We start from the raw sequence: 24,285 nt of genomic DNA on the forward strand, positions 1-24,285 counted from the left end.
CTCCATGTCTCTTTACACGTTTTGGAAAATATTGTTTTATTCTATCATTGGTTGGCTTCCGGGCAGAAGGGGCACTGTATAGTATGATGGTCCAAGGCCATGCCCATAAAATGGAAGCAAATAGATCGATCTTTGTTCAACCTTGGCATGTGTAAATATAGTCATAGGTACTCCGTAGTGTGCTCCGTATTATCCGTATTCTCACATGGCTCGTATTCGGAAAGCTACTTGATCCACGTAGATACGAGTGGCTGAAGTTGAAGTAGAAACTTGTCGCGCGATCTGCGGGTTGACCCTTTGCGGGACCCGCCCCGACCTCTCCAGGCAGCGCTGGTCGTACGTAGACGCCGATCTCTTTTTACTCGAAGCACCTCCAGTTTCCTTGTCCGTTTTTCCATAGTCTCCTTTCGAAGCTCGTCGAAACAGCCAAACTTGAACTTAAAAAATATTATATTATATTAAAATTTCAAATTAAAGAAAAAGGAGTTGGATCTCAAAGATAGATAAGTTACAGCGAGACCCTGACCTAAACCTTATGGTAAACTCTTTGTCCTTCGGGATTCGGGATTGGATTGGACAACGCGTTCTCAGTCTGATACGAAGTTCAACTTCTCATCGCGGGCTTCCCGAACTTCTTGTTCCTGCTCATACCCCCCCCCACCGAACAGCAACCCCCTTCAAATTATGAACAGATCGCGAATGTGACTGAAGGTCTGCCCTCGTTACCTCATCTCGAAGAAGCCCCTGCAAGTCATTCACCCTGATAAGCGGTGGGCTGTCACTTTCGTCATCGCTTTGAAATCCGATCATCATCTGCCTGCTGGCGATCGCGCCCGCCATGGACAATCTTCCTCCCTCCGCCTTTTCGCAAGGCTCCTCGTCGCAATACCAAACCGAATCCAACCTATCGAACGCAGATTATGCAATCGCAGATAACGGTTTCTCCGCTGAGAATGGTGCGCCGGGAGACAGCAACTATGTACCGCGCCCGAAGCGCATAGCCTGTGTCGTCTGCAGGCGCAGGAAACTTCGGTGTGATGGCAAACGGCCCAGCTGTGGAACTTGCTCTCGCTTGGGCCATGAATGTTCCTACGATGAAATACGCAAGAAGAGTGGCCCGAAGCGGGGGTACGTGAAGCAGCTGGAAGCGCGATTAGGTATGACCTGCCCATGAACCAGTCACAGAGCCGAAGTCGCCGCAAAATTGAGAAGAATATTGTTCTAATGATTGTCAATATATTAGCCCAGGTTGAGACGCTACTCAAAGGTCAAGATGGTGACCCCGTTCCAAGAACCTCGCCCCCTCAGCCGCAAGAGAATGCATTCACGGCCCCCCTCCCAGACGATAACATCCTCGTCCTACCGGAAATCTCAGGTCTAGGCTCTGACCTGGGAAACTCAATACCCTCCTCTGCAAACGAAGCTACCGCATCTCAGCCAAACCCAATGTTCTTTCCTAGCGACCCCCAGTGGGATATGATTGGTTTGGGGTTAGAGGAGCCTCTTCCGATGCAGGATGTCATTGATGAACTGTAAGTGGGCTATACACCTTATAAGAGTTTGGCATCATGCTAAAAGATTGTAACTTCAAGAGAGAGTATATATTTCGAAAAGATCCAGCCTATGCTGCCCCTCCTGCATCGACCTCGATACTTCACCAATTTGAATCTTGCTCCCCATATGCGCCCGCCCATCTGCCTCCGATATATGATCTGGTGCCACGCAGCGTCGATCAGTGACAAATACTACGGATTACACAATCATTTTTACCACCGCGCCCGCAAATATGCTGAAATGGATGAAATGAAAGGGTTTGGAGAAAACATCATCACCCTTTCGCATTGTCAGACTTGGATCCTCATTGGCTCATATGAATTTCGCATGATCTACTTCCCACGAGCATGGTTAAGTGTCGGAAAGGCAGCCAGATTGGCGCTTATGATGGGTCTGAACCGACTGGATGGTACTGGCCTTGATGTGAAGCAATCCATGTTTCCACCAAAGGACTGGACTGAGCGCGAGGAGCGCCGACGCACATTCTGGATGGCTTTCTGTACAGATAGGTATGCCAGTATTGGTACTGGCTGGCCCATGGTTATTGATGAGAATGATGTGAGTTATCTCCTGAATGCTGTCTCTATTGATACTGGACCACAGTTGCTAACTGGAGCTAGATCATGACCAACCTTCCCGCGTCCGAGGAGGCGTTTTTGAAGAGCAAGCCACAGCGCACGCTCAGTCTATCTGATATCATCGCTGGCGAGGGTGTCACCACATTAGCACCGTTTGCTTACGTATGTGTGCTGGCAAATCTTTTTGGTCGCAATCTGAACCATATCCACCGACCGCAGCCCCAAGACAATGATCATGACCTTAATGGGGAATTCTGGAAACGACACAGAAGCCATGATAATATTCTTCTTCACATCGCACTTTCATTGCCTGACCACCTTCGTCTTCCGGGTGGCATGGACGATGTAAATGTCATTTTTGCCAACATGAACATTCACACATCCACCATTTGTCTTCACCAAGCAGCAATATTCAAGGCTGAGAAGAACAAAATGTCGAACCAAATTGTGACTGAGAGTAAACGCAGATGTCTTGTTGCAGCAAATCAGATATCCAGCATCATGAAGATGGTCAGCCATGTTGACTTGACGATTGTAAGTTTGGGCCGTCATCGTTATTTGGGGAATTTCCAGAACTCTGAGCTAACCGATTTCAGCTGAACCCATTCATGTCATTTTGTCTCTATATATCAGCCAGGGTCTTTGTACAGTATCTTAAATCGCGACCGGATGATTCAACAGTTTACTCTTCACTGCAATTCGTGATTTCCGCACTCAACGCGATGAAAAACAAGAACCCATTGACCGAGTCATTTCTCGTTCAACTGGATGTTGATCTTGAAGGCACTGGAATAAAGGCCATGGAAAATGGAAAGTATACTTCTGCACACACTGCCGCAGTCATTGTGAGTTCGGCTATTTTCTCATTATCACTTTTATATCTTCAGCCTAACCTTATGATTCTCCCATCTAGCAATCATATTGCCCGAGTAGGACAGAATGTCTTTCCATCTACGATGTTAGAGACCCGACCCGCCCTGGAACCCCGGACCAATCAAAACCTGATAGCACAAGCCAAACCGGCCCGGCACGAAGAACTACCACATTGCCCAGCCGTTATAGAGACAAGGGGGCCGTTGATTCTGATCTTGGAAGTGCTGGTAGCAATGCACAGCACTTTACTTCGCTCGCGCGAGCCTCGGCTATCAACTCTGATGCCATCGGCCAAGGGGGCATTGTGGACATGGACATGGACTTTTCTCCAGATTTCGGTGGGCTTGGTGACAGGAATCCACCATCCGATCATCCTACCCCTTCAACTTTAAACTCATCGTCGAACACATCCTATTCGATGTCTGGAATCGACAACCCATCCCCGGAAAGAAACAGCAGAATTCCGCCTCCACCCAACAGAGCCAATCTTCTGCCTTCGACAATATCCACTCCGTTCACATCTCTCCTGTCAGTGCCGAGTCTCCAGCGATACCGGACCTCAGTTCATTTGCCGGGCACATATACTCCAGCAGAAGTAACACCTCTCTTGGAGATACCGCCCCTGGTAGGACCTATCCCGAAACCCCGGGTTGGGATATGTCGGCCACGAATCCCGGTCTGAGCAATGTAGACTTGAGCAGTCTCAACGTTGACGCCTTGAGCGAGGCCCAGTGGGCTCAGATCTTGGAAAATAACGGCAGTGGTCCCGGGTGGGAGAACTGGCGTCCATCATGATGCAAAATGAAAGAAGTCTACAGCCTGAAGGATCATAATCCATTGTGGCTCCGGAACCTTCGTTTGTAACATAACACATAGCCGATGGCTAATCACCTGCGCGGCATCACCATGATTATGACGTTTTGATTGAATATCATACCGCCCATTCGATGCGGCAGGATCAAGCCAGAAACAAAATCCCCAGGGAAAGCATATGAGAACCTCATACGACTGCTCTCAATTCTCACGAGGGATCTCCACTTTCTCCCCCCTCTCTCCTCTCCCCGAGGTTATGAGCTTCAAACAAAGCGAAGCCTCGCCCTATACAAGCACGCTTGATGATTCGATACCATTGTGGTTGTGGGCTGAACGACCTGATGATGACGATGTCCTTTAATGTAATTATTCTCCACTCTCTAATTTGGTTTATCACGGTGGCCATCACTTCCGAGAGAAAGCCACTTTGATATCACTACGATAATCAAGATGAAGAATACGCAAGATATAACCTTTACACTATGACTCAAAGCTAGATGCCGTTCGTAAATCAGATATTGCAACTGTGTATTACTAGTACCTAGCTGGCCGTATCCCATAATTGAAGACTTGAGGCCTGGTATCACCACTATTATACTATGGGCACCTATTTAATCGCACTCTGTGAAAGGTGGTAATAATCGTAGTATTCTACTGTATATATTGTATAAAGCTTCAATTATTGGTTCCACGTTGTTTTTGATCAGCAGATATTTCTCCGTACTTTGGTTCAATATGGTTCCGTCTTCATCTCGAAGATTCAGTTATAGGCAGCGAAACAAGGTAGAAAAACAGTGGACCATCGCCAGTCAGATATTGGTATCACCGGCAAAGTCAAACACAGGACTATATATGTATGCTTCCTTCAGAGGTTACCACCACCAGCACCGACAATCTTCAAGCCACCAGGGCCACCACTACCAGGGCCGTCATTGGTAGTTGAGTAAGCCAACCAGTAGCGAGAAGGATGCCATGCAACGGCAGGAACACCGGCATTCATGCCGGTTAAGGGTATAGTGTAAACGCTTTCACCGGTTTCGGCATGGAAAATCTCCAGACCATTCCCGCCACAGCCAAGCTCATCACAAGCACCGCAAAGGAAGCGACCATCAAAGCTCCAACTAACACCCCGGATCCCGCCGCCGTTTTCGCTGGATAGCGTCCGGCGACAGATCCAGTCTGTTGTATCCCAGAGCGAGATTAAGGCGTCGCTGCCGCCGATTGCGAGGTACCGGCCCGTTGGGGCGAGGGAGACGGCCATGCAGGCTGAGGTGTGTGCGTTGAGGGTGTGGAGGATATCGAAGGAGGGGTAAGACATTATTTTTACGGTTCCGTCGCCAGTTGTCGCGAAGAGGTGTAGGTCAGGAGAGGAAGGGAATGCGACGTGGTGGGAGAAAGTGGTGGCATTGGTTTGGACGGGTTGAGGGTGGGGGGCGAGTGCTGTGTATGTAGTTGTGCCGGGTTTGGAAGCCGAGTAGGAGTTTAGGCTGGTGGCATTGCCTCCGTCGGTGATGATGTGGGGGGGATGAAGGGGATTGAACTGATATAGGTATCAAAGTATCATCCTGGGGAGAAGCTCGGGTTAGCTGAAGCCTTGCGCTGCAGGGTTGTTGGGTTTCCGAGGCTGCCTGCTTTGCTGCTTGCATACTCACCTTCTTTCCGACGACCATTGTGCTGCCATCGGCAGACCAGGATAAGGTGAAGGCTTCGCCGCCAACGTCGAGTCGGCTCACGCATGTCTTGGAACGCACGTCCCAGAAGCGCACTGTGCCGTCTGTCGAGCAGCTAGCCAATTCAGCGTCGCGGACGGGGTTAAATAGGACCTTCTCTATACCCGCCGAATGACCACGGAGCTCGGTTGAATATCGAGGAGCAGGGCGTTCAGGGTTCCAAATGCGCAAGGTGCGGTCAGCGGAGCCAGTCGCAATCAGCTGGCCGGTGGGATTCCATGCTAGTGTACGGATGCTGTCGGTCCCGAAGAGGTATTATGAGCGGCTGATTCCAATCTCTGGCGCGAGACAGAGGACATACGTGTGTGATCCAGGGCCTTTTGCGGCAGGATCCTGGTAATTTTGGGTCTTGACGTTGCCAAAGACGAATGCGAAATGTTCCTTTGCGAGGAGATCACGACGCGGAGCGGGTGCCATGGCTGGCAGCTCCGAGTCCTATGGAGTTGGTGACTGCTTCTTTGGGTTTAGCAATTGGTGCCCTAGTCCAAATATATCTGCATCAGCGACAAGCGTAAACGTAAACGTCAGAGGGTTGAGTATTGAGTATTGAGTATTTCGGAGCGCGGACTTAACCACGTCGAAGATCGTCACCGACTGGGCGGAGAGCGGAGAGCGGAGAGCATATTACCGCCTCAGGCATCAAGTGTCACAAAGAAGGGTCAATGAGAGATTGGATCTATTGGATAAATTGGAAACTAGTTCAAAGGGGTATATCATGAAATAATATAACTAGGTACAGCTTTGGAATAAGACAACTTCCTTGGAACCTGAACTCTTGAAGCGAATAGAGACTGCTACTGCTAGCTATTAGTAACTAGTAGTTAGTACTAGTCACCAGCAGTTAACTGCTTATAACTGTTCAGGTACAAGTCATGCATGCCAGTTACCGATTATGAGATTGATATTCCTTTTTTCAAGGTCTTGAATTTCCATTTCCATCTGTTTCCAGTGTGTGAACTAGTTCCAGAAGTAAACTACCTAGGGTTACCCTATGTATAGCAGGGCCGAGCAGCCTATCGATAAGCAGCTCCCCGCCCTGAGCTCCCGAGCTCCCCAGTCCAACTTGGTTGAACTTCAAATTTCATTACCCTACCTTTACTTCCCATACCCACTATCCCGCAGGTTTCTCCTACCGAATATCACCGCGCACCTCTTGACCCTGACTGTTGGACTCCTGCATCATGTTTGATTTCGAGGACGGCGCGTCTGAACGCGAAAAATGCTTCACCACGGTCACTCAACTGCCTGCGTTCGTGGATCCTAAGCAGATCCCAAGCAAGAAATCACCCTTCTCCGCAATTCTCAATCACCCTCTGACACACACGGTAATTGAACCCTTTCATATACTCATTTCATGAGACTGACAATCTTGCGTAGGTTGAGGTTATTCTTCCAGAGGCAGTCTATACCAGCATTCAATCATCATTAGATGCAAAATTGACCAAACCTCGGTATTCTCGAGTATTCATGTCCCCCGCTGACATACTCGAGGGTGATTTCTTCAACACATATGTCAAAACTGGTATTTTCTCTCTGCTATGCAAGACCTGCTCCCCGGTATTGCTATAGATCGTCCAAGCTTTTTAAATTCAAAGGCCAACACTATTTCCAGGAAATGTCATCATGATCTCTGAAGGCCGTTCAGGCTCGGATACCGTATTCACCCTACGCGAGGGTTAGTGTTTCCCCAAGTCTGTAATCAAATTTTATGTCACGGGATTTACAGACTGACCTTGTTGGACTATTCAGGGATTTGCAAAATCGAACTGGGAAAAGAAATATATGAGCGCACAGGGCTGAACGGAAAGCCCATCCGCAGTGGTGGAAGGAAGCATGAAAAGGAGAGATTTTGTATGTCTCGGGTCGCCTCTCCCTTTAAAGGCGTTACTACCAAGGCGGCCTTGATCTAACCTTGCCACTAGTGATTGAACTGAACCTTCGACTACCCTCAATGTTGCATGGCAAAAAGGGCTTCGAGCGAATTGTCTGGGCGTTCAAAAATGTTCTGAACCAGTCTCTGACATGGCTCTTCTGCGACTTAGATCCTGCGAGCCAGGATGATGGTAAATTTATCCAATCGTGCTTTGATTGACGACTGGCATACTGACAAGCGCAAAGAATCTAGGCCTATTAAGGGTCTTCACCCACAGCTTCTTGAATCAGCACCAGCCCAAGCTAAGCTTGAGGGTGTCCTGACTCCACCTCTGCAAAAATTAGTATCGAAAGAGATGCCCGAGGCAGAAATGCAAGATAGATGCGGTGCACTGTCCGAATGGATTGCCATGGTTCAACTTGGATCCCCCCGTATCTCTACCGGAGATTCAGTCGATTCGTATCTCAGTCGCTACAGCGTACCAGAGTTTGATAAAAACGATACCGTTGATCTGGTCAGCTTAAAATGGCGTGGTTTCATTTCATCAGCTTGGACAATGCAGCTTTTCTTGACTCTCATGTGAGTGGCCATGGAGGCCTCAAGTTCCCATACTCTGACGAACTTGGAGCGCGAAAATACTAATTTTGGCCCAATTGGGCGGCGGCAGGTCATCTACGGCAAAGCTCACTTCGGCCGAGCCTTCCTCTTGGTTTGTGATTTCGTCATCGGCATTGGACAGGCAGGCCGTTGAGGGAAGAGATGGTTTTAGCATCGCAGTTTCCCCAAATATACTGTCGTCAACTACAGGGACCGAGGCAGAGGCAGAGACTCAAGACTGTGAAGCCTCTGCGCTGAATACTCGACATGCTATTTGCTGGGAGTTTGTGGGCGCTTCCGCCCTCAACAGCCCATGAAACTCTGTTTCCAGGTGTTCAACTATTCAATCCAACTTAATTCAAAATTCCATTAGCCTGGTGCTAGTGGCCACGCAGGCGCTTCCTCCGTCGGAAACCACAACCGTCCAACCCCACGCCCAACCGTAACAAAATCAAAGGAGATACGGCATAGGGCTATATATTATGATAGAAACGGTAGAAGAAAAGGGAGGCCCAAAAAAATCCTTTCTTAGGTTCAAGTTAATTATGTATCCAGGGTTTCAACTACTCTGACATTAAAGCAGGCACCAATATCAAGACGGTCTCCGATATCAAAATAGTCGGCGGACCAAACATGAAGTCGTCATCCTTCACCTACTTTACTTGACTCCCAGCATTCTCTACTTGCTCCTATTTTCCCTCTTCATGCTCTCGTCATTCACTAAAGTCTATATAGCATACACAAAAGCTTCTTGCTTGTCTATTGCTTAACAGGCTCGCTATCGCTCTCACGTTCACTCTCACTTTTTCTCTCTCTCTCACACACTCTCACTCTCACTCTCACCACTTTTCATTCATTTTCGCTATACTCTCGCTCTTTCCCTCCATGAGTGACGCTATCGTCCACGGGCTTTCCAGCGAAAGCAACATATCCGATCATTATACGAGTCTGGACGAAACGTTAGGTGCGCCCATGAGCATCGAAGATCTTTTCAAGGAATTCTGCTGGGATGAGGAGTTGGACGACTTGAACCTGAACACAGGCGCCGAAGGAAGCGTCTTCCTTCCTACTAGTTATATGGATGGATCCTTGGGATCCACCGTCGAGCCCTCGAAGACCATTGCCACGAAGCCCTCGGAGATTCTCACAACCGACCCCTCGAAGACCATCATTACCGAGCCCTGGGAGACCATTAACGAGCCTTCAAATACCACCAGAGAGGCCTCAGAGACCCCATCATTCCCATCCCCACCAACTCCGGATTGCTATGTACCTATGCCTCTACCTATACCGATGCCCATGTCTGCGTTTCTCAAGACACCCCAGGAGCCAGTCTTACCCCAGTCAACACGCGACTTGGAAGAGGCATCTATTCGAGTCCAGATGTCCATCCTACAAGAACGTCTCACGGGTATTCAACAGCAAAAGCTTCAACCACAACAGGACTTTCAGAAACAAGAATGGCCTGAGAAACAATCATGGCTTCAGCAACCACAAGAGCTTCAGCAACCACGAAGATTTCAGCAACCACGAGGATTTTGGCAACGACAAGGACTTCGGCAACCAGAAGGGCTTCAGCAACAACCCTGTCCTTATGCCCCCCCAAGAAATACCATCTTCCCCCCAGCTGAACTCTTGGGTACACCCTCCGACGAATGGCCACTTTGACGTGCCTCAAACCCCGCAGGATCCCAACTGGGCACAAAAGCAAGCCCCAGCTGAGCCTAGACCCCAGCCCCGGTCCAACCCCCAACCTCCGGCACAAGGAACTTACGAATTCGACAACACATTTGCTAAGAACTTTTTCGCCAATCCCGAAAACCATGGCCGATGGGTGTACATGCCTGATGGGTCGCGGATATATTTAAATGCGCCCAAGGAGCAAAAGAGGAAAACAACTCGAAGAGTTGAAGATGGGAGAGTCCGCAGGGTATAGAGCTGTTTTATATTCCCATCTTTTGTCGCAGCCTCCCTTCTTGTATCGATGAGAATCCGTCTCTAGGTCCTTTTTCTCTCTGCTTCCTGTCCGATTATTATCATTATCATTTTTATTTTATGTTACGAATGGGGTAGTTGCTCTGGAGTGTACACCGGGGCGTTTAAAGCCTGGAAAAGGGCAATGTGCCGTCAAGTATTTTTTGTATATTGAATTTTGAATTGTGTTCTTTGGAATTGCTCAGTGTATCTTTATTCTTCGAGCCTTGTCCGAAATTGTGAATTCAGGATCGAGTGTGTATTGAGTCAAGTGATGATGAAGTTACAAGCCTGTATGGTGGAAGAAGGAGATTTGTTTATAACACCTTGACTCGAAATGAATCTTGTTTGAAACTGCTTTTAGTTCCATTGTAGTATTCATCAAGACATATAATTGTAAACTGTCATAGAAGAGCTAGTGTGTGGCCACGATTTTGCGTGATTGCCAGCTAAAATGCCCTCGAAATTTTACCGCTCCGAGTCTGTTTATCGACTTGGACCATCTGTAAAAGAACCTTTTGAAGCCTCCGCGACTAAAGCAGAAACGATGTAACTATGAGTTGCATACTGCGGATAGCGAGGCCAACGCTACTATTAATTTCAATATCTTCCAAGGTCCAAGTTGATATAGTTGACAAAAAGTATAGTAATATTGATTAAGGTTGATCACACGCCAAATGATGATCCCATGAAGTACCTATAAACGCCAATGCAAACAAAATCATACCCTCAATACTCTGGTGAAGCTTCATGCATGCTACACATTTGTTTGTTCGCTAGCCATGCAATGTTCAGTATCCTATGCAAGTTATAAAAGAGAAAAGAAAACAGATTGAGGATCATTATGAAGCTAGCCAAAAACATCATTAACCAAGTCTTGGAGAATAGGTCTGTTGCCAACAACAGTGTTTCCATTGAAGATCTTAGTGCCCTTCTTTAAGGGTTTGCGGACACCTGTAGGCTGGCGAGAGCCCAACGGGCTAAGTGGCTCGCGTGACGGCGACTTTATACTGGCGATCGGGGGATTTTTCTTTCCAGAACCATGTTTCTTGCCGGTCTCGGGGGATTGGTATTGCGTGGAAGTTAAGGCGGCTGATTGGAACGTATGATTTTCCGCAGCATCTGGGGGGCAAATTGTAGACCCAGCCCTTGCCTTCAACGAGACGAACATATTTGCAAAGGAGCTCGTTACCATCACGGAGAGTCGATTTGCTACCCACAACAAGAAGCTTCGTGCGGGCACGTGTGAATGCAACATTAACACGTCGCCAATCGCGGAGAAGATCACCGACATGATTCTCTGGGTTGTTTCGGACGCAGCTGAGAATGACGACCTCTTTATCACGGCCTTGGAATTTATCTGCGGTGTGCATCTCAAGATCTGGCGAATATCGCCGAAGAGTCTGTCGGAGAACGGCGAGTTGGCTGCGGTAGAATGTGATGACACCGATGTTTTGAGCTGATATCCCGCTGGCGATGAATGACTCTACAAGTTGAGAGCATAAAACGGCCTCCGCGTGATTCACGACCCGTTGTCCCTGTGCAGCTTCGAGAGCTGCGGAGCCAAGAGGATCAGTGTTCACCAAGAGAGTTTTGGCAGATGGATCCACTAAATCCCGGAGCCAGCAGCGCCCATGGTCTGCACCCATACACATTCCTTGCCCAAGTGAAGAGCCGAAGCCAGCCGAGTGGAAATTATCAAGGGCATGGATGTTCGGTATCTCGAGTGAGCGAGCAGCGATCTGCGAGGTGCCACACTTTAAACGACCAGAATAGATGAGCGTATTTGATAGTAGCATTATCTCCTCGCACATGCGATATTGATGCTCCAGATTGACAACAGAGTCTGGCTGGGAATCAGAAAGTAGTTTGAAGAGACTGACGTCCAATCCTCCTTCTTGAGCTGCCTTGTTCTGCACCAAGGGAGGAAGCTGGTAGTGATCACCCACAAGGATGAAAGTCCTGGACATGCGAATCGGCCCCAAGCAGACCGGTAGCGTTATTTGCGATGCCTCGTCGACAATGCAATAATCAAATATGCGCTGGTTGAAAATGGGATGGTTCACACCAAGGCAAGTCGTTGCAACAACCTGGGGCTTTTCGTATGAATCTTTCAGTTCCTCGATGGTTTTCTTTGGGATTGCTGCCAAATCGGCAAATTCTTGAACATCCGGGTGGATCTTGGTGGCGGCACCAATGCGAAGAATACGAATGTCATCGTCGCGTATTTTGAGCAGAATATTATCGACCGCGGTGTGGGTATAGGAAGTGAGGAGAACGCTTTTCCCCTGCGCTACGAGAGCCCGAATGATGTGAGCGATGGTGGTTGTCTTTCCAGTTCCGGGCATACCGAGAACCAACGCGTAGTCTTTGGCGCTCATGACCTTGTCGATTGCTTGCTTTTGATCGACGTTGAGACTATCAGAGCCGGAAATTGCGTATGCAGTGAATGACGATTTGAACTGGGGAGCTTGACCCTCAACAATCAGTCGTCTGAGATGCCTTGCTTGGTACAAATCCTTGTCCATCATGCAGACAAGATTGTTGCGAACAAGAGCCATGCCGTTGCTGAACTCATCCTTGTCGATTCGATAGATGACCTGTTCATTGGGGTCCTCCAGGGCCGACTGTCCAGCACTTTCAACTTCCATAATGCCTTTGAAAGACTGATTTGTCTTGGCATCGAACCCAGCTGTTTTTGACCTAGCATCGTGTAGTTTCCGATCGACAGCAGCAGTGATATGGGATGCACTGACGTGGACTACGTACCCATTCGCGAGGGCGAAATGCCCCTTTTCATCCGAGACAACAACTGGCTCACCAACGGAGATCTGTGATTCAGCGAAGGAGAAGTTGGGATTTTTTTGTCGTTTGTGAAAAGTGTAACGATAGCGATTGATTTTTGAACCGTTCTTCTCCTCGGATGCAGACTGCGGATCGATGACCACATCACCGAAACAACGACCGAGGGGCTCTCGTTCATTGCTGAGCAGAGTCCATAGTTCTCGTCGGAATTTAACCAAATTCCCCTCTTCTTTAGTGAGGAGTTCATCCCATTTGCGGAAGAAGTCACGATCTGCCTGACCTAGATGCTGTGTCGCAGCCTCAAAATCATCACCAAGGGCACTTGTTTCGCCGTCACCACCCTCTGCGAGCTTATGATAGATAAGGCAAGGCGTTTTCGCATAGCACCTATTGCACATACGCGCCTTCTTGAGCATTGGAGGGAGTTGCGTTCTTTCACGGATGAACCCCGCCAGTTGGTTGCGCACTTGCAGCATCTGAACAAGCTCGTGCCGAACACCCCGAATACTGAGCGTTCTGGCGGTCTCAAGGTAGTACAAGAGACCGAAAGTGACATCAATATCTTGCGCGATATTAGTAAAAAAGCGTTGGGATTTCGGCCAGGAGCGGGAGTCATACCATATCGATCGGAGAGAAGAAGGGTATACAGGGCTGTTTGAGCTCTGTGGCCTTGATTTGTATCCCGTTTGCCGGTTTTCAACTCCAATGGAACCACCAGATTCTTAGTCCCCTCGTTATCACGGCACGCGACTTGGACTGTGGCATCGATGTTTCCCTTGAGTCCATACATTGGCGACCATACATGTTCTTCAACCTCAAGCAATTTGTTAATGCTCAAGTTGAGTTTTGCACTGTTGCGATCCTCCACAGTGGAATCGGCCTATTGGTGTGATTAGTACAATATTCAATTATTTATTCAATGTCAGACTTACCTGCGGGTTCGCATGCAGGAAGGTTTTTGCCCAAGCTAGAACTGTTGGAATCTTCCCCATGATTTCCTCAACTGCTTCCTGGACACTCATGTTGATTGCATAGAGCTCTTCAATATGCCCTAGGAGGACACGTTCGACCAATAATCTCAAAGAGACCATGTCCCATTGATTGGCCTTCAGTGCTTCCTGGAAAACTTCGTGGAAGAAGACACCGAATGCTTGCGGCTTCTCCAGCTGGGCGAATGCTTTGATGCGATCTTGGAGAACAGCACGGCGTTGACAGTCAATCGAATCCGCCACCACTGTGGCGGATATCAGATGATCAGGGTGAAGGATAACCATATGGTTGGTGTTATCCACAACACAGCAGCCGGTAAAGTCGTAGTCTCCAATCAAATGAAGATACGAGTCCTTGCTGCAAGGAGTGTCATACCATGACTCTCTCAGGATGATGACCTTCCGAGCCTTTGTCTTCTCGTCCTCAACAGAGAGCATCTACTAGCTCGTCAGCTGAGCTCGTATTTCGGGTATGAGGAGACAGAGTGAAACGGACCTGCTCGGGTTGTGTACGTCCTTTCGGAGTCACATACGTGCTCTGCGCAATCTCCACGACTTGGTAACGTTTGATGGCTTGTCGACCCTTCATTTTCTATTGTTGAGCTGTCTTAGTATATAACTAGGGGGGGTCCACTAAGAGTAACAAACATGGTCTCCGTCCGGCCCTGCTTCTTTCATGGTCTGTTCTATCGCATCCAAGTCGAAGTCATCACCGAATTCGTCCTCGGACGACGCTGCTTCAATGTCTTGAGCTGGTATATTCGGTGATTTGCCCCGTTTGCTATCAGCCGTGGCTGCAGCTGAAGAATTCGACTTCTCGACAATATGCTGTTTGGAGGTAGCGGATTTAGACGAATCGATATGTTCCTGCTTCCCGTCACATTCTGCAAGAATCTCTTCGAAGTTGTCATCGAAATCTCCATAGTCGTCATCAAAGTCGTCAGAATCATCAGGTTTGGTTTCATTATTCATAAGATTATTAACAGTTGGCGGTTTACTGTTCATTATAGGTGGCTGCGCGGGATGCTTCGGTTGTAATTTGTCTGCAGCAAAGCTAGACCAGGCCGAGGAACCGAATGAGTCAAACTCATTCCGATCTGCGGCCGAATCGACGAAAGGGTCCGCCGAGGCATCTGCCAAGTCCATGAGATCTTGATCGAGGTCGTCATCTCCAAAGTCTGACGAGTCGCCCTCGAAATCAGTAGGATTGGCGGGGTTTCGATCATTCTCTGGAACGGAAGGTATTTGTTCGGCACCAGCATTCCCCAAACCTTTACGATCGATTATAGGAGACGAGGAGCGGCATCGCTGGGCATCCACGCGTTGTCGTAGTGGAGAGGAGCCAGGAGGGCCCATATCGGCTGGCTGGGGCGGATGAAGACTTTTTTCAATGGTCTCAAGCAGGAAGTTAATCCGCGATGGTTGCTTTCGACCCGAGACTAAAACATTGCTACTAGTGCGGGAGAATATGCCTCGACCAGAGCCCTGCTCTTGTCGATTGAATCGCCGTCTCTTCGCTCGTGATGTTGGCCATTCGGCAGCACAACTGATGGATCGCCTCAAGCCCGACGAATCCCGACTCGTTCTCCCCGAAATGGGGGTTTGAGGAGACGAGGAGAGAAGGTTCGCAAGACGGTTCGGAGGGAGGTCCTCGGCTCCACCAGCCATATTCTTGTCCATATAGTTATTCCACAGCTCTGCCGCAAGATCGTGTTGGGGTGTCTTGAATAAAGCTTGTATGGATTGGAGATCGAGGGGTTCTTTTAATTTCTTCGAGTTCGCGTGCGAAGGGGAACCGGCAGGAGATGAACTGTGCCGTCGCTTCTTTCGACGGCCGCCAGGTGTTTGGGACGAAGTATCAGGGTTTGAGCTCGCAGGTATATGCTGCCAGACAACGTGGTCCACAGGAGTCACTTCTGGGCCTGGTGCTGGGTCGAAGGAGTCTTCAGCATTGCTTATTAGGTCTGCAAGTGGGATCCGATTGCCTGGTGTCTGCGGGCATTCTTTGGCCGGCCGAGGCTCAGTCGCAGGAGCTTCTGCGGATGTGTTGTTTTTATCGGGAGACATATGAGTCGGTTCCACCACGCCATTCAGCCATGAACTCTGATTCTCTTTATTCCCATGTACAGGCTTCGTCCCGTCCTTCGAGGTCGTTTGGTCGGAAACAGTCTCCTCCTCTTGAAAGCGGAATTCATTCAACTTTGTACGTGAGCCGGAGGAGATTGGATATGAGTTGTTGTTTGTCGACATGCTCGTGGTCGGATGATTTCCAGGGTATTCCGAGGTCGTGTTTAAAGTGGATAATGATGCATTCTCGAGACCTCAGCCCTGGGCAAATAATGTGAGCAATGGAACAAGAGCTCGCGGTCAGCAATTGGATGAAAAGACGTACTAATTTGGGTGTGATCTGTATTCCAAAAAAGACTGTGATCAGAATACCGGAGATATTACAGACAGGTCTTGTTAGTGTTGACAATTGAAGCATTGATAGGGAGGGGGAAACGCGTCGGAGTACGTTGGGATGTCGCGCGTCGCGATTGGCTGCCAGGTTTGTCAGGCAAGAACGACTAACTAGTTAACTAACTAGCCATCTGACACCTGAGGTTTCAGGCATGTAAGGCGGACAAGGAAAAATCGCCCAATTGGGACTAGCGCATAAGTGGTCAGCTCTCCCAGCGGCCTTTTGCGGCTTCAACGTCAATCCGCCCCTCCGCTCGTCGCTTCCACAGTGCCATACCAATTGCGATTGTTGTCGTCATATAGGCAAGGCGATCGACCATCGGCCTTGATATCCACCTTGAAACCTCTCAACTCCGCCATTTTCAATCTTCCCTAGCTCCCGACCCCCCTCGTCTTCAAGATGTCCGCTCGACCTGTGTCGCAACTCCTCCGCTCGCGCTGCCTGCTGCGCAGCCCGCAAACTCTCCAAAGATTCTCGACCCAAGGCGCTCTTCGCGGTGGAGACCACGGCAGCCACTACGACCCCCCGACTGGCTGGCTGTTCGGTGTCAGACCCGGCCAGAAGTACGAGAAGGAAGGCTGGGAGGGTATCTGGTACTACGGATTCATTGGTAGCTTCCTCGTTGCCGGAATTGCATATGTTTTCAAGCCCGACACCTCGTAAGTGCTCGTCTCTTCGTCGTGGGGGCCTGTTCCAAATGGGCTTTCATGACTCAGCACCCCCGAGGCCAATATGGCCCGTAACCCTGCGTCACTGAGACTAATTCTGATTACAGCATACAAACCTGGGCTCTTGAGGAGGCCCGCCGGCGGCTGGAGGCTGAGGGTATCCTAGAGGACCCCGAGAAGGCCAAGAACTAAACGGACCGGTTTCCGGGCCTATTCTGTACACTGTACATAAAGAGATCGGAAAAGGACAATCCCGGTTTACACCTGTACCACCTGCGGTGGCAGATATGATGTTCTGTTCCTTTTCTTAGATGGGGTTTTCGCATTTCTTTCCATTTTCATTACTTGTTGTACTACTTGATATTCCGTTGAGTCTTCTCTCCATCGCATGAATAAAGATGGATCAAAACAATGATATTCATCATTCTCATATTTCAAACTCGCCTAGCTTCGCCAAGATGTCTCTGAGTCATAGTACAAGATTGTTTCGTTAACTTTAGCGAGACACGTTTCTATATCTTCATTATCCTTAGCGGTGCCTTCTCCACTTGACTTTAGACCTCCGGGTAGAGATCAGTCCGTCTCAGTAGAGGCATCTCACGCCTGATCTTTGCCACCAGATCGAGATCGATTTCTGCTGTCACGATCTCTGGTTCTTGATATTCGTCGCCGAGCTGTGCCACCACTTCACCCCATGGGTTGATGATCATGGAATGGCCATAGCTTCGTCTCTTCTCATTATGAGGGCCTGCCTGGGCAGATGCAATTACATAGGATTGAGTCTCTATGGCGCGTGCTCGAAGTAAAGACTCCCAATGAGCCTTGCCAGTGGGGACCGTAAATGCTGATGGGTAAGTGATAATCTGGGCATTTTGGCGTCTCAATGCAAGGCTGATTTCCGGGAACCGTAGCTATATTACGCACAGGGCCAGTTAGATACTAGTTAGATAGTACCAGTTCATTGATCTTGAATTAATAGGTTTTATTGTTTGGCACTTACATCAAAGCAAATTGCCAACCCAACACGCCCAATCGGAGTTTCAAAGGGAGGGAGAATACTTTGTCCAGGCTGAACATTCCTGATTCTAATTTTAGTGAAATGCAGAAGGCTAGCAGGTCAAGAACATGCATGATAACCTACGTGCTCTCTTTCAAGACTGGACCTCCTTTGATGTCGACATCAAACAAGTGGACCTTTTGATAGTTTTGGGTGATGGCGCCTTCATCATCAATCCAGACGAGGGAGTTCTTGAGCCTGCTCTCAGAGGCAATGCCATGGATTCCAACATTGATGTGCAGTCCTGATAGCCTAGCTGACTTTTGAAGCTCGGAAACAAAGTCTCCTTGTTCCGGTGACTGGGCCAGCGAGAGAGATTCCTCTGCTGATGAGGCAATATAGTCTGCGGCCTCGGGAAGAAACAGCACCTACAATAGCATTAGATATTACCAGCTGAATAGGAAAAAATGGAACGGCAGAGAATGACAAATGCTTATTACCTTGGCGCCTGCAGCAGCAGCTTTGCGAACTAACGTCTGACACTGCGCTAAATTGGAAGTTATGCTTGCTGTTGCGCATAGCTGACCCACGGCCTATATAGAAGAGTAGCTGATCAACATTCTGCTTCAAATCTGTAACGATTGAGAACCTACGGCGAGAACCATGTTGGAAGTAGTTTATGATAAAATCAAATCAACTTTCTCGAAAGAAATAAGAGAAATGTGCAGGTGGTAAGTGGGGGATTTGCTCAGTTGCTCCTCCGATGAGGACATCGATAGGCGCTTACTCAGCTATCGCTGGGTGCGATAACCTCGCCCGCAAAGATTCCTCGTCCAGCAGTTCTCATTCACAACCTGTGTCTCGCAAGTTCTTAGCTGCTTCTTTCAGACATATACCTATCAATACAATGAAGAGCTTGAGAAGAGATCTCTCCTCTAATCCACAGGCCTCCAATGTCGCCAGCAAGGTCTTTGTGAGGTCCACCAAAAGTGGAAAGGTGCAAAAGATTGTTCGCGAGCTCTATCTGAGGCAAGACATTCCTTGCTCCTCAAAGCTTTGCTCACTATGCCCCTCGATCGCTCCCTCGGACGCCAATGGAAACAGTGAGAGCTTCCCCAAATCAACAGACTAGACCGACTGCTAACCTAAACCAGTTGCGCCATTCGTCCTCTCCGATCGCCCCGCCGGCACTAAAGCATTCCCTCGTGGACATTATCTCGTTCCCGACACAAATGCGCTTTTGAATGGCATGGATCTTTTTGAACATACCGGCGCTTTCTACGATGTGATTATTCTCCAAACCGTCCTCGAAGAACTCCGCAACCAGTCGCTGCCGCTCTACAATCGTCTGCTTTCCCTCATCAAGACCGACGAGAAGCGATTCTACCTCTTTTTCAACGAATTCCGCCTTGAGACACATGTCCGACGAGGCCCGGAGGAGTCAATCAACGATCGGAATGATCGTGCTGTACGCGCAGTGGCGAGCTGGTACGAGGAGCATCTTGGCGCATCGGCGAAGAAGGGCAAAAAGGAAAAGTCCGTCCCTGCGATTGTTGTCATCACCGATGATAAAGGTAGCATCAAGAAGGCAAAGGCAGAGAAAGTGACGGCTTTGTCACTGTCAGAATATGTCTCTGGTCTGGAGGACTCGGAGAAGCTGCTGGACATGATAAGCGAAGCGCGGGAGGCTCGGGACTCTAAGGGCCCGATTGGACAGCTCTTCTACCCAGAATATCTTTCCATGTCAAAAATGATGACGGGATTGCGGGCCGGAAATCTTCACCAAGGAACCTTCAATGTATCGCCTTACAACTACCTGGAAGCATCTGTTAAGGTCCCAGCATTCAACAGGCCACTTCTTATCCTAGGACGCGACAATAGCAACCGTGCCATCTCAGGTGACATGGTTGTCATTGAAATTCTACCACAAGATCAATGGAAGTCCCCTTCCACCAAGATTGTTGATGAGGAAGCAGTGACTCGGAATGACAACCCCGATTCCGAGGAGACCGAGGCCGTTGTTTCACAGAATGAACGCAAGGCTCTGCAAGAAGAGGTTAAGAAGGCACATGGCAAGAACTCCGAGGGAAAACCTCAACCAACCGCCAGGGTTGTGGGTATGGTCAAGCGTGGTTGGCGTCAGTATGTCGGCCACGTCGATGCTGGCTCCACTGGTTCCCAAGCCGCCTCAGGTCGCCGTCAGCAGACTGTTTTTGTGTTGCCCATGGACAAAAAGGTGCCCAAGATCCGAGTTCGGACAAGACAAGCTGGTGATCTTATCGGCCAACGTATCCTAGTTACTATTGATACTTGGGAACGGGACTCTCGGTACCCCACTGGTCACTTCATCCGATCTTTGGGTGAGCTAGAGACTAAAGGTGCGGAGACAGAGGCTCTTCTCTTGGAGTACGATGTACAATACAAGCCGTTCCCCAAGTCCGTTCTGGACTGTCTTCCTTCAGAGGGGCACGATTGGAAGGTCCCCGCCACTAAGGAGGATAAGGGTTGGAACGGTCGCCGAGATCTCCGCGATCTCCTCATTTGCAGTATCGATCCTCCAGGATGCCAGGATATTGACGACGCCCTTCACGCCCGTCCGCTACCAAATGGAAATTTTGAAGTCGGTGTCCACATCGCAGATGTGTCACACTTCGTCAAGCCCAACAATGCCATGGATCTCGAAGCCAGTGTTCGTGGTACCACTGTATACTTGGTCGACAAGCGTATTGACATGTTGCCTCATCTTCTTGGAACGGATCTCTGTTCTCTGAAGCCTTATGTCGAGCGCTACGCCTTTTCCGTCATTTGGGAGGTAACCCCCAACGCGGAAATTGTGAAGTCAGATTTCACCAAGTCTGTTATTCGCTCCCGTGAGGCTTTCAGTTACGAACGGGCCCAATTGCGCATTGATGACCCATCCCAGACGGATGAACTCACCGAAAGCATGCGTAATCTTTTGAAGTTTTCCAAGATCCTCCGCCAGAAGCGTTATGATGCTGGCGCTCTAAACCTTGCATCCCCAGAAGTCCGAATTGAAGCCGATAGCGATGAGGTGGGCGACCCCCTGACGGATGTCAAGACCAAGGCCATGCTCGACACCAACAGTCTGGTTGAAGAGTTCATGCTTCTTGCCAACATCACCGTTGCCTCTAAGGTCTTCGACTCCTTTTCGCAAACCGCCCTGCTACGACGTCACGCAACTCCCCCACCCCAGAACTTCGAGGATCTGATCAACCAATTATCAAAGAAGCGAGGTATGGAGCTTGACGTTTCCAGCTCCGGTGCTCTTGCCAATTCGCTGGATCGCTGTGTCGACCCCGAGAACCCGTTCTTCAACACTCTCGTCCGTATCCTGGCCACCCGTTGCATGACCTCTGCCGAGTATTTCTGCGCCGGTGCCCATGCTGAGCCTGAATTCCGCCACTACGGTCTGGCCTCGCCTATCTATACCCACTTTACCTCGCCCATTCGACGATATGCCGATCTGCTTGTTCACCGACAGCTCGCCTCAGCCATCGGCTACGAAGGTGAAGATGGTCACGCTGTCATTGAGGGCGTGAACACCCGGGGCAAACTTGAGGACATCTGCCGAAACATCAACTTCCGACACCGCAATGCTCAGTTCGCCGGCCGCGCTAGTATTGAATACTATGTTGGGCAGGCGCTCAAGGCTCGTGGTGAGAAGGTGGCAGCTGGTGGCACCGACTCTGGTATCGATGAGGAAGGCTATGTGATGCGTGTATTCGAGAATGGTGTTGTGGTCTTCGTTCCACGTTTCGGTATCGAGGGAGTTGTTCGGTTGGAGGACTTTGTCCTCCCCGGTGAGGCTGGCTCTCGGTCTGTTTCGGAGCGCCGTGAATTGGCAGTCCACCGAACTACTCATTTCGATCCCGAGGAGTATACACTTCGTGTTGAGGAGAAGGGTCACTCCGAAAAGGAACGCGGTGTTGATGTGGAGCTCTTCCAGAGGGTGAAGGTGAATGTCAGCTCGGTCAAGGAAGAGGGCCGAGGTGCCGGCAAGAGACGTGTTCGGATCCTGATTACTGGGTAAAGATATGAGTTTTGTTATTTACTAGTTCATAGATACAAAAATCGGCGTTTAGAGCAGCCGGCTTTGTTTCTAGATGGTTGCCATTGAATATTTTACAGTTTTTGAGAATGCCTATGAAAATCGCTTTCACCTGCCACTTTTAGATTGGGATGCGCATCCCGATACCTTAGACTCGCTTTAGTGCAATCATTCTACGCATCAGGGCAAATAGCGCCCAGATTCGGACCTCGCCGCCATCCGCAGACGGCGCAGAAGATGCAACCGTTGCAGGACGGTCCTGCTTCTCCCCCTCGGTGAGGGGTGCTTCTCGGGCGATAGAATCCCGGCGTTGCTGAGCACGCTCTAGCTCCCCAACCTTCCATCCTCGAACAACCCACAGACACAACGAAGCACCAATGTAGGTAAAGCCCGTGAATAATTGGACCTTGAGGTAACTAGTTCCACCATCTGATGTGCCGCTCCGAAGCTGCAAGGCAATAGCCTCGGATACGGTGCAAGGTGCAACGAGGGTGAGCCAGGTTATACTCAGACCAGAGGGTAGATCCCGTAGACCGATAATCTCAGCCAGTACCGGAGAGACAGTGGCCCAGAAAGTCCCCGAGACAGTCCCAACGATGACGGCAAAGAAACAGACAACGCCCATGCTGTCTGCAAAGATCCATATTACCAGGCAGAACAAGCCACAAACAAAGCTCAGGATGGTAGCGATATTGATGCGGCCAAGCCGGTCACTGAACATGCCTACAAAGGGCCGGCCGAGACCTTGTCCCAGGTTCAGCAGGGCTGAGACAGTACTGCCCTGGTGTGACGTGAGGCCAACGGATAGAGAGAAATTGGCGAGGCTGAACAATAACGCAACATAGCCTAACATGCTGAAGATACCCCACCCCAAGAAGAGTAAAAACTCCGGACGGCGTAGAAGTGGGAAATGGAAAGCTGTGAAACGGCTGCCGACGAGCTTATTGCGGTCTCGGAGCAGATTTCCACACACCAGGTTCACAACGCATGAGACGATCCCCAGGATACGGAAGGCCCATCCCAGACCATAACGGGGGATGATTGCTCCCACTGCAAGAGAGTATATCAAACCACCGAGTCCGGACCCAGCTGCAGTGATTCCCTGGGCAACACTGCGGCGCTTATGAAACCACTGCGGAGAGATACCAACGCTGCCCACAAAGAGGAACCCCATGCCCCAGCCGAAACAGACACCTTGACTGAGGAAGATGTGCCATTTCTGTGTTGCGAATGACGAGCCAATGAGAGAGAGAGTTTGGAAGAATACTCCCAGGTTCAGCACAAAGCGAGTGCCGAGTACATGGATGAGATGAGTGGCTAACGGGGCCACGAGGAGTGCACAAGAGATACTGAGGCCGCCGGTGAAGGCATATGCAAGGGCCGATGTATTCGGGAAGACATCATGAGAGAGGTAGTAACTGAGAAACACGCCGTAACTCTGAGATGTTATGTTAGAACAACTTGAACTTGAAAGGCAACTTGATGTTGAGCGTTAACGAGTAAGGAGATATCAGAGCAAACCCACACTATTTATTCCCCACGTATGCGCATTTATCCAAAAAACACAGGCAACACAGACCCAGCCATATCCTCCATCTGGAGGAACGTCACGATTGTATTTTTCGTCTGGATCGACAGCCGGAAGTTCAAGTTCCGAGTGAGCCTGCGGGTCTTCATGTCCTCGTCGGGAAGTAGTATGGATGGATTCACCATCATCTCGGTGCGATCGAATCACTTCTATCGGTTCATTGGCGTTCATTTCCGTTGACAGAGGCGGCTTCGCAGTGACTGGAATTCCAGTAGCGAACTAGACGTTGGTTATATAAATGCGGCGGAACCTTGGAAGCTTCTTTATTTTTTGTACCGTTTTCGGCGACACATGGAGTCAAAAGGAACTAGGAATTACAGAGGGAATAGAAGCTAGAAAAGTAGCTACAGATGATAGGAGTCATTTCTTTGACTAGCGTATGGCTAGTCCGTAATTGGGGAGTTTAGTCGGACATGGGGCCGACAAATCTTTACGAGGTTTGGCATGGCTGGGGAAGATGTCCGGGGGTTGAACCTGCAGCAGTTGGCAGCTTGTCGGCGAAAATCGACCAATGAGGGGGGTTCCGTTCTAACCGCTCTGTACATATAAGGTAATAGTTCTGAGTTCTGGTCGGCTGTACGGTAGTAGTACCTCTGGAGCCGAGGAGGGGGTACTCCAACTCCATATGTGGGGTCGATGAAAGGGCCCAGTGCGGAGACCTGAGGATCGAAGGATGGGGCGGTGAGACCTGACAGGGTTAGATCTGTGATGGTTCA

The 24,285-nt window shown here is 49.5% G+C and overlaps 9 protein-coding genes across 9 annotated transcripts; 5 read left to right on the forward strand and 4 right to left on the reverse strand.

Moving 5' to 3' along the window:
* Positions 1-838: 838 nt before the first annotated feature.
* N7481_005888 (putative C6 transcription factor Prf) lies at positions 839-3,800 on the forward strand (the record flags this gene model as incomplete). The annotated part of the gene is made up of 8 exons (XM_057265107.1): positions 839-956; positions 1,018-1,128; positions 1,244-1,532; positions 1,593-2,112; positions 2,175-2,666; positions 2,729-2,977; positions 3,046-3,533; positions 3,596-3,800. The coding sequence occupies 8 exons, from the start codon at positions 839-841 to the stop codon at positions 3,798-3,800; spliced, it is 2,472 nt and encodes an 823-aa protein (XP_057122827.1).
* An 883-nt stretch (positions 3,801-4,683) lies between these two features.
* N7481_005889 (uncharacterized protein) lies at positions 4,684-5,983 on the reverse strand (the record flags this gene model as incomplete). The annotated part of the gene is made up of 3 exons (XM_057265108.1): positions 4,684-5,358; positions 5,471-5,783; positions 5,850-5,983. Coding segments are annotated over 3 exons (1,122 nt in total), but the record flags the coding sequence as incomplete, so codon positions are not given.
* Positions 5,984-6,729: 746 nt separating this feature from the next.
* N7481_005890 (ribonuclease P protein subunit p40) lies at positions 6,730-8,335 on the forward strand (the record flags this gene model as incomplete). The annotated part of the gene is made up of 7 exons (XM_057265109.1): positions 6,730-6,873; positions 6,926-7,070; positions 7,161-7,223; positions 7,298-7,399; positions 7,471-7,611; positions 7,667-8,000; positions 8,050-8,335. The coding sequence occupies 7 exons, from the start codon at positions 6,730-6,732 to the stop codon at positions 8,333-8,335; spliced, it is 1,215 nt and encodes a 404-aa protein (XP_057122829.1).
* A 568-nt stretch (positions 8,336-8,903) lies between these two features.
* N7481_005891 (uncharacterized protein) lies at positions 8,904-9,686 on the forward strand (the record flags this gene model as incomplete). The annotated part of the gene is made up of 1 exon (XM_057265110.1): positions 8,904-9,686. One exon carries the CDS (start codon positions 8,904-8,906, stop codon positions 9,684-9,686), a length of 783 nt encoding a protein of 260 aa, XP_057122830.1.
* Positions 9,687-10,842: 1,156 nt separating this feature from the next.
* N7481_005892 (bifunctional ATP-dependent DNA helicase/ssDNA endodeoxyribonuclease DNA2) lies at positions 10,843-16,036 on the reverse strand (the record flags this gene model as incomplete). The annotated part of the gene is given in 6 exon segments (XM_057265111.1): positions 10,843-11,145; positions 11,162-13,359; positions 13,416-13,677; positions 13,730-14,224; positions 14,283-14,378; positions 14,435-16,036. The coding sequence occupies 6 exon segments, from the start codon at positions 16,034-16,036 to the stop codon at positions 10,843-10,845; spliced, it is 4,956 nt and encodes a 1,651-aa protein (XP_057122831.1).
* A 610-nt stretch (positions 16,037-16,646) lies between these two features.
* On the forward strand, positions 16,647-17,107 carry N7481_005893 (uncharacterized protein; the record flags this gene model as incomplete). Its single annotated transcript, XM_057265112.1, has 2 exons — positions 16,647-16,906; positions 17,023-17,107. 2 exons carry the CDS (start codon positions 16,647-16,649, stop codon positions 17,105-17,107), a joined length of 345 nt encoding a protein of 114 aa, XP_057122832.1.
* Positions 17,108-17,469: 362 nt separating this feature from the next.
* Positions 17,470-18,577, reverse strand: N7481_005894 (carbon-nitrogen hydrolase family protein; the record flags this gene model as incomplete). The annotated part of the gene is made up of 5 exons (XM_057265113.1): positions 17,470-17,826; positions 17,916-17,994; positions 18,057-18,340; positions 18,413-18,505; positions 18,566-18,577. The coding sequence occupies 5 exons, from the start codon at positions 18,575-18,577 to the stop codon at positions 17,470-17,472; spliced, it is 825 nt and encodes a 274-aa protein (XP_057122833.1).
* Positions 18,578-18,819: 242 nt separating this feature from the next.
* N7481_005895 (exosome catalytic subunit DIS3) lies at positions 18,820-21,963 on the forward strand (the record flags this gene model as incomplete). The annotated part of the gene is made up of 2 exons (XM_057265114.1): positions 18,820-19,015; positions 19,067-21,963. The coding sequence occupies 2 exons, from the start codon at positions 18,820-18,822 to the stop codon at positions 21,961-21,963; spliced, it is 3,093 nt and encodes a 1,030-aa protein (XP_057122834.1).
* A 166-nt stretch (positions 21,964-22,129) lies between these two features.
* On the reverse strand, positions 22,130-23,740 carry N7481_005896 (uncharacterized protein; the record flags this gene model as incomplete). The annotated part of the gene is made up of 2 exons (XM_057265115.1): positions 22,130-23,417; positions 23,523-23,740. 2 exons carry the CDS (start codon positions 23,738-23,740, stop codon positions 22,130-22,132), a joined length of 1,506 nt encoding a protein of 501 aa, XP_057122835.1.
* Between the last annotated feature and the right edge of the window lie 545 nt (positions 23,741-24,285).

Source organism: Penicillium waksmanii (assembly GCF_028829765.1).
Source record: "Penicillium waksmanii strain IBT 27052 chromosome Unknown utg000005l:1.0-5232799.0:1.0-5237142.0, whole genome shotgun sequence".
NCBI classification, from domain to species: Eukaryota; Fungi; Ascomycota; class Eurotiomycetes; order Eurotiales; family Aspergillaceae; genus Penicillium; species Penicillium waksmanii.